The sequence below is a fragment of the Pteropus alecto genome, unplaced genomic scaffold (assembly GCF_000325575.1).
Source record: "Pteropus alecto unplaced genomic scaffold, ASM32557v1 scaffold88, whole genome shotgun sequence".
Lineage (NCBI taxonomy): Eukaryota > Metazoa > Chordata > Mammalia > Chiroptera > Pteropodidae > Pteropus > Pteropus alecto.
The window spans coordinates 4,345,597-4,354,867 of record NW_006494611.1 but is presented as its reverse complement, the minus strand read 5'-3'; the positions used below and the strand labels follow the sequence as shown (position 1 = coordinate 4,354,867).

The window sequence follows — 9,271 nt, the reverse complement described above, 5'->3', positions numbered from 1 at the left end:
CACTCTGCCATTAAATCTCATAACCACACTTCGAGGTCAGTATTATTATTCCTAATTCCTAAATTTCAAGTGAAGAAGCTCTAGATCAAAGCAGTCAGGAAGTAACTTGTTGATATTCCTTTTCACTCCAACTCCTGAATATGTTTGGGGCAGTTTTATTGCCTAAGGCTCAAGTTCTCAAACTTGAGTGTGCCTGAGAATCTTCTGGAGGGCTTGTTAGGACACAGACTGCTGGGCCCAACCCCAGAGTTTCTGACTCAGTGGGCCTGGGATGGGGCCTGAGGGTTTGCTTTTCTAACAAGTTCCCAGGTGATGCTGCCGCTGCTGCTCCAAGACCACACTTTGAGAACTGTTGGCCTAGGGGGATGATTCACCCAGTAACCTAGCCCAGCGCTTCCCAAGCTGTGCTGCATTTTGGAATCTTTAAAAACAAATAGTGATAACTAGCTCCCAGGCCCACACATTCTGATTTCATTAGTATAGGAGCAACCTGGACATCATTATTTGTAAAAACTCCCCAGATACAGTAAGTCCTCGCTTAACATCATTGATAGAGTCTGTGATTTTAAGTGAAATGATGTATAATGAAACCAATTTTACCATAGGCAAATTGATATAAACAAGAACTAAGTTCCTGTGGCATCTCATCGATGTTAGAATGAAACGATGTTGAACAAAATGGTGTTATTTAAGGACCTGCTGTAATTTTAACATACGGCAAAGTTTAGGAACCACTGAACTGGCCTCACTTGTCCTTGATTCTTATCCACATCACCATCCTCTACTTCAGCTACCCATCACTGGGGCCACAGGTGACACTCGTCATGTACTAACACTGCCCACAGCACTTCTTTTCAACCTTCTTTCTCCCACTGTCTAGGACACCTGCTCCTAGAACTCATCAGGTTTCACACTTGCCTTCTCCCTTTTCATCCAGCCCTCCATCTCCTTCCCTATTTAAACTAGACACTGTGGTACACTACTTATTGCAGCCATCTCTTGCACACAGCCGATATACCAGCCCCTTGTTCTTTCTCTGGCCATATCTACCTAGGAAAGTTTGAGGGGGACTCACTCAATCGAACTGCAGGCATGGAAATCCAGGAAGATTTCTTGAACTTGTTGACATTTGAGCCGAGTTTTGATGGACAGTTAAAAGTGGAAGAGGGCATTTCAAGCAGGGGTACAGCATATGTAGTGACAAAGGAGGGAAACAATAGGATTTACCAGGGGAACTACATGTATGTCTGGAGCAGGAACCTAGCCCTATAGTGTCCAGAAATAAAACTGCACAAGCAGCCTCTTGCTGGATGGAGATGGGCCATGGGCGTCAAGCCAGGGAATTTACATGGAGTTTACATCATCTTTACAAGTATGAAGTTTTTTTTTTTTTCTTTTAATTACTTTTAAATTATAGCATTAATATATGCTTATAGAAAATATGAAACACCTAGAAAAGTATAAAGTATAAAATAACAACCACCTTTAATCTAATTACCCCAAACTCATCACTGTTAAGATTTTAGGACAATTTGTCCTTTTCTACTATACAAATTCTTACATAGTTGAGAGCATGCTGTATAAGAAAGCTTATATCCCTCCTTCACACTTAACATTATAACATATACACATTTAATGTTTTTAAAATTTTGTAAATATTTTAATAGCAACATAAATTGTATCATATGGACACCAATATAATTTAAGGATTTTCATACAGATGGAAATATGAGAGAAGATTTCATTACAGGCATACTTCTTAAAAATTGTCAGGTTCCAGACAACCAGAATAAAGCAAGTATTACAAGAAAGCAGTCATAATCTTTTTGCTGGTGGAGGGTCTTGGCTTCAATTTGTAAAAAAGGCAATAAAGTGAAGCACAATAAAACCAGGAATGCGTGAATTATAAATGATGCCACAGTGTTCATATTTGTATGAACTTAGATTCTGTCAATGATTTTTTTTGTGATCAATATCAAGAAATTAATGAATCAGCAGTATGAAAGTTTCTTTCCAAATAGTTTTCTGCCAGCTGCCACTCTCATCACAGGTGTGAAAGGATGCACATTTCATCTTCTTTTCCCAGCACTTGGTGTTATGATTGGTGCTACTGAAGGATGTTTGGTATGGGGACGACATGAGCAGATCTGCATGTATAAAACTGCACACGGGAGGCTGAATCAAGTGGTCCAGATCGGAAAAGCTATTGTTGTCCTTGCTGTTCTTCCTTTGTTTCCACATTCTCCTTTTTCCATTTCCCCATTCATCTTTTTTCTTTCTTGGAGAGTGTATATTAAGTGTCCACTGCACACAAAGCACTACACAAGGCTTTGCTACCAAGGACAGTGCTGAAAGGCCAGCTCTCTGGTTGCAGCAAGCTCGTGCCCAGCCCAGGCCCCCTCTTTCTATAGTCCTGTCAAAAAAGAATCTCTGGACAGTAATTCTCTTTAGGTAGAAGTATTTTATATTTTCCAATGAAATCGCCAAGTGGGTTTATTGCTAAATGGATTTCTTTCTGCATCCTATGGCTATCCAACACTACACATGATTATCCTTATCCCTGGAATGTCCTTCTTCCTTCTCCTTCACCCAGCAAATTACCTTGGCATTCATCCTTCAAGACCTCTCTCAAACGTCAGTGACACCTTTCTTCCATACCTTGCCCAGTCAGAATCAGTTACTCAGGCCTCCTTATTTGTATAGTTCAATTACTGCATTTCTACACCTAACACTTTTTCTCCCTTGGCCAAGAATCCTTCAAGAACAGAATATTTTGTATCTCCAGTTCTTAACAGAGTGTCTGGCACTTAGATGCTACTCAGTAACTGTTGGACGAATAAATGAGTGAATAAATTAATTCCTATTTTACTAAGGTATGTGGATATTCCATCTTAAATACTAATGAGTTGAAGAGTAATAAGACAATATGGAGATGATATAAGTTGCCAAAACCACACTCTGAATCATTGGTACCTAAGGTAAAACAGACACCTGGTGTACCATATGTCCTGATCCCGGAGTCTAAAAGTTCTGAACATTAATTGTATTGTGTGCCTGGACCTTGACTTGCATTCTGTTCTTTTTCATTTTAACTCCAGATTTAATTTGTGTATAAGTATCGCTGTGCTAGAAAAAGTAAAGGGAATCAATGCCAGACTTTCTCAAAGTATATTCTAGAGAAAACTACCGTGGACTTTTTGTAGGTAACACACAAAAGAAGAGTCTCATGGTCCAATATGTTTGGGAAACAAAGTTAAATAGATTTCTTTACCTCATAACTTTCTGGTAGGCATCTAGGAAGTTAAAAGAAAGATCACTTAGACAATGGTAGAGAAACAGAAGAGCAGTCGAGTCTTCCTTCAGCAGTAGACAGGAGTCATCCTACCCTCTTTATGCCAGGGAAGAGTCAGAATACAAATACAAATTCAAAGGCAAAATAGTAAAAAGTGTTCCAAGATCTTAGCCCCTTCCCCTACATTTATCTCCTCAGTCCCACATTTGTGCAAGCCTCTGCCCCCCACACACCCACCATGCTGATGAGATCAGCCTTCATTACTTCTCTTCTAGAGCCAGGAAGCAAGGTAATGTGTGGGAAGTGATAGCTGCAAGGTAATGTGTGGGAAGTGATAACAACTTTAGAGTTAAAGCCATTCAACGGGAAAATTTGTTAAAAGACCAAGACATTGTAAAAGCTGAAACACTTGAGTGGATTAAGTCCTCTGCTTCTTAGAACATCTTGTTACCAGGGAATGTTTCAAGGAGGAAAAACATCGAACTATGGCAGCTCTCTCAGATGCCAAAACAGGTACAAAGAGCAACATTTTATAAGACATCTGTCTCTATGCCACTAGAGAAACTTATACAAAGTTCTGCTTCTCTTTTCTCCTCCTTTCTTCTACCCCAATATAAATCCCCCACCATCCTCACCCCTAGACACTCTATATTTCTCTTCCTTTTCCCTCTTTCTCTGTCTCTCTTCCCCTCCCCCTCCCTCTCTCATCTCATAACCCATGCTGATTTCACAGCAAGCTATGAAATGACACAGTGAGCTAAGATTAGCCAATGGTTATTCAACGCTCTTTGGTAAGAAGGGAACTAATTAAGTGACTAGAGGTTTAAACATGTGTTGTTTATTGAATCTAAGCTCCTTAAGAGAGCCTGGAAAGATCTCCTAAACAAACATTATCCTTTCATGGCTTCTTGTTCCAAGTCCAAGTGAGATGGAGACCTCAAGGAAACAGTATCTTTTCATGGGTGTCACAGAAAAACTAATGCAATTTGTGTGTCTGTTGGCAGTTGCTGCTCATTAGTGATCACCAGTCAAACTGTAGCAATGTTGACACATTTATGGTCAGCCCAATGGTTTGTTTCACTATCTTCATTTGAAATACATCTATCAAGAGAATGCTTTTTAAACAATAGTCATCTAAACAAAAAAGTAAAGACAAACCCAAATATCTCCTTGCCAACCTTAACAAACACTATTACAATATACCAGGAGATACCTTAGAAGAGAGAAGCCTCCTGTTAAATAAACAAAAGCATTAATATAGACACAATTTTCTAGTTTATGAACATTAATAGGATGTCAGTGATTAGCTACAACCTATGAGAAAAGTACCTTTGCCTTAGTGGGCAAAGGAATGGAAGCTTTTATAGAATCTGCCTTTTTATTTTGCTTTTAAATAAATAAAAGTTGTGTTATAAAAGTGAGTCTTGGGCCCAACATCAAACCTTGATCATGCCATTGCTTTCACAAGAAATTGGGCAGGTACAATCTAAGCCTCAGGAACTGAAAAAAAGGACCTCTTCCAGGCACTGAATCAGAAGTCATTGTGAGAGGCCATCAATCAATTGTGACTCTGAGCCCGAGACTCATATTTTCTGTTCTTCTTTTCTCCTGTGGACCCAGAATAATCTGGTGTAGGTGAAATATTCTTTTCCTTGGCTCAGATTATCCTCCTAGTGTCCCGAACGAGGTCACTGATTTCCCGAAGGATGTCCAAGGAGATTGGCTCACCACTAGCTTACCACAAGCCGAAACTGTGGTTAATTAACTGTCAGTCATTGTCAATAGGGCCAAGTTGTTATTCAGATATTCAAAGAAGAGAAACTTGATCCAGCCATGGATAATGCCCTTCATCAACATTCTTTCCTATATTAATCCCAATGCAATGCATCTTTAGCTTGAAAATAACTCAGAAATAGATGGTTATCAATTTATGTTACTCTGCATTTCAAGAAGCTTCTCGATATGCCAACCTACTCACTGGATGCATATTAATGTTCTGAATCAACACCTTTTTTCACTAGAACTGGGTTTCTGTTCATGAAAAGGTACGTTTAGTGACCTTTGAAGAAATTCCTTATTCAGAGTGAGTATAAAAATGCTGTTTGGTGGGAGATGAAGGGATATTGATAGTTCTGGGTTGGACTGCTAGGGACCAGACCTTCTGGCCCAAACCAGCCTTAGGAACAGAGAGATGTGTATGCACTGCTCTTAATTGTCTCACTCTGCAGACCTCAGTGACCAGCTTCTTGAAGTGGTGGGGCTAGAGGGAGCCATGGAAATGGGGCAGATCTACACTGGCTTGAAGAGTGCGGGCAGGAGGCTGGCCCAGTGCTCCTCGGTCACCATCAGGTATGCTTCCTCATTACCCAGCAGCCTCCAAATCTCCAATGACTTCTCTTAATATTTTTACGGACATCTTTGGATTTCAGTGCAGAGAGAGTGGAGGACAGAAGCTTGATAACGTTTATAAAGAAGGTCTTTGGAGACCATTTCCCAAACTAAATGTAATGCAACCATCCAGGACATCAATTAGAGGATCTACCACAACCAGTTTGTTGTCCTCTTGGAATGAATTGGTGAAATTCTGTAAACAGAAGTGTGAGATTATTCGGTCCAGAGAATCAGAGGTCCAACTCCTTGCCTTTTTAATCTTTACAAATTAAAGTGTTAGATGTATGCCAGAGGGCACACTCTGACAAAAACCAAGTTTTCTGCTCTTCTCTGCTCATTCTTGGATAGTGGCCTTAGAAATACTATTTCCTAGATGCCTTTACAGAAGTAAACCATCAACATTAGCAAACTTGTCATAACCGACTAAGAGGATGATGACTCTTCAGGGTATGGACCACACAAGTCAGCCACTGCAGACCTCTGGAAGAGAAGGAGTCTAAAGGGGGGATCCTCTGATTTTGGTTGCTTCTATTTAATCAAGGCAACTAATCAGATTTTTCTCCACCTGATTATTTCAGAAGTCTTTATTCCTTTCCTCTTTCCATTCAGTTTCTACAGATCAAATCTATTAGTGTGCCTTAAGGATCTCCTGGAGGGGACTACAGCACACAGCTTTCCCCAAGTTATTTGATCACAAAACCTTTTATCCCAGAACCTCTTGGGCGAGTGTCCTCAGAGCACATTTAAGGAAACTCTGCTCTTGACACTCCCCTGCGTCCCTCAGGAAGGTCCCCAGAACTTGTTCCCTGGTGTCTCTTAGCTGAAAGTCTATTCCACTAACCTGTTTTCTTCATAAATGTTCTCTGTGCCTTTTCTGTCTTTTCTATTATTCCCCCTAAGTTATCTCCTCTTTCACTCTTGACTGTTGTGCCGGGGCCCCAGTTTTCCAGATTAATCTCTGTACTTCCTTCCCTGTCCATTCTCTATGACTTCAATATTGAATAAGTCCAGTTAGCACATCTAAGCCATACCTTGATCCCAGAGGAATCAAAAAGCCATGCAAAAGAGGGAGGACTTTTTATTCTTGTTCAGTAGACCTGTTTCCAAATAGAAATAGAGATGGTGAGCCAGAAACCCCATCCTCCTGGGCATTTTCCAGATACTCTCCTCAGTTTCCCAAACAGAAATTCGCTTTCTCCTCTTATTATTTCTTTTATTTTTAGGTTTATTTTTATTATTATTAAATATCCTTAGGGTGAGTCAGAGAATCATCTACATTAAAACACAGCTTGCCTCCCTCATTTTATAACTTCAAAAACAGGGCAGATGCCAGGTGAGGGTTTTCTGGCCAGTGGGTAGCAATTGTTCTCTGCTCTCCCAAGACCAGAGCCCTCTGAAAGGACCTTCCTTTCCTCCCAAAGGTGAGGTAGTATGAATTCACAACTTTTACAGAAGGAAGTCACTAGACCTTGTTTCTCTCCTTTTAACAATCCGTGTGACAGACAAACCTTGTCCCAAGCAAGAAAGCAACCAACGCTTTTTCCTCTACTCTCCTCCTACCGCTGGAGACAATTTTCCCAGTGACCACATTTCCCAGCTAAGTCAGGTCCACAGTCTGTGCAGCCACAGAGCGGAGTACCGCTCAAGAGATAAAAGAGGGTATGGTTAGGATCAGGGGCAAAACAAGACACACTCACACCTGAGCTGTACTTTGTGCAGGTTGGAGACATTACCTCATTGACATGATGCAACCTCTCACTCAACATAGAAACTGGGCCTTTTCCCATTTCATAACCTTTCCCATTTCATTGTGGAGCTTTTGGCACTATCTGTAGGCCCTCCGGCTGATTGTTTGACTGGGGGTCTGCTCAACAGTGATTCTGCCATACTTGTTGGCGACTGTTTCCCAGACTTCTGTGAATTTCACTGCTCAACTAGGGCAGTGTTTTCCAAAGGAGGGTCTGAGAACTAAGGCAACAGAATTGCCCATAGTACTTACTAAAATTCAGATCCCTAAACCTGGCCCCAGTTGTAATCCTTGACATGAGTTCAGGGGAGTCTTAGATAACCACTCTTACATGGGCAGATAAGGTCTTCCCATTTCTGTTTTCCTGGGGGCACAGCCCTAATTCTCTGAGTTCAAGAAGCTCACTTTATTCTCTCAATTCTCGGGGTTCCAGGACGAACAAGCTGCTGCCAATGCAAGTGGATGGAGAGCCCTGGATGCAGCCACCCTGCATGGTGAGTTTTGCCAATCTGAGCTAAGAGTAAGAAGCTTAATCTTTGGCCCCTTTTGGGTACTGACCGAATATGAAATCGCTGAATCTCAGAGGTGCAGGGGCTTCGAGAGATCATCTAGTGCAGCCTCCCTTCTATTTTATTCATCCATCTATTCATTTACCTGCCATGCTTTTATTGAATACCTGGAATGTGCTAGGCATTGTGAGGCACCAGTTCTAAAATTAAATGAAACATAGACCCATCTTCGAAGAGCTCACAATTCTTCTGAGACTTCATTACAATATCCTTGAGAACCTCAGCTTGAGTCATTCTAATGGCAGAGAACTTACCACCCCAAAAGGAAGACTGTTCTGCTGTGAACAAGTCTAATTGTTAGAAAGTGCTTTTTTATGTGAAAACCAAATCGGCACTTACCCTAGAACTTCCAGCCAGTCCTTGTAAGCACTGGAGCAACTGGAGGAGAATTCCCACAATGTACAGACACACTTCACCATGGGTGCACACAGCCGTGAGGTACCTGAAAACTCCACTGAAAGGGTAAACACATGAGTTATCAGTTTTGTCTATGTTCTTCACCCAGCACCTAACACTGTGCCTGGTTTTCTAATAGTTGCACAATAATATTTGCTGAACAGTGAATGAGGGACTGAACAAATGATCAAAAAATAAAAAGGATATCCTCATTTCCTGACTCACCATACCTATGTTAGCTCTCCTCTTAGCGCTACTATGGGAGCCATGCAGCCTCCCTTCTTAGTTCCTTCTCTGTTAGAAACTCAGCTAGAAACTCTGTGGTGAAGAAAAACCACTGTCCTGGTGTTCAGGGCCAAGGGTGTTCACAAATATCCTCTATACTGTCGTGAGTGTACAAATCTCAAAAGACAAAAGTAATATTTCTAAGCTTCCTCACTCTAATAGAGTATTCAGATAACAACTCAAAAACTTGCTATTTTGAGCCCTTCTGAACATCAAATGGCCTACTAGAGAAAAGTTTTTCATGAGATTTCTCTTGTGTCTGAATTGTAGGTGTATTTCTGTAACTCTCTGTTCCATATAATTTCTACAAATTATAGAACTGGTCCCTAGAGACAGAGACTCTAGAGATGGCATCTTCAATAGAGGTTGTCAAAAGTAGATATTTTTCTGCAAAATCTTAACCTCAATCTTCTATTTCTATGAAGACTAAGAAGAAGGAAACACATTATAGAAAAAAAAACCACTAATAGTTTGCTACCTTGTTAGAATTAGGAAGGTTGGAGGAAATTTCTACTACTTATAATTTTGATGGAGCTGAATTGAGAAAAATCTTTCCAAGCTCCTCCTGTCTTTTCCCCACCCGCCGCCAAA

At 40.8% G+C, this 9,271-nt stretch overlaps 1 protein-coding gene across 5 annotated transcripts in view; it reads left to right on the top strand.

Moving 5' to 3' along the window:
- DGKG (diacylglycerol kinase gamma) overlaps positions 1–9,271 on the top strand; it is a 177,560-nt gene that overhangs the window by 160,198 nt on the left and 8,091 nt on the right. For all 5 annotated transcript variants that reach the window (XM_025042358.1, XM_025042359.1, XM_025042362.1 and 2 more), the window contains 2 exons: positions 5,521–5,641; positions 7,864–7,924. In XM_025042358.1, coding sequence (XP_024898126.1) covers positions 5,521–5,641; positions 7,864–7,924 — 182 coding nt within the window. The remainder of the gene's footprint in view (positions 1–5,520; positions 5,642–7,863; positions 7,925–9,271) is intronic.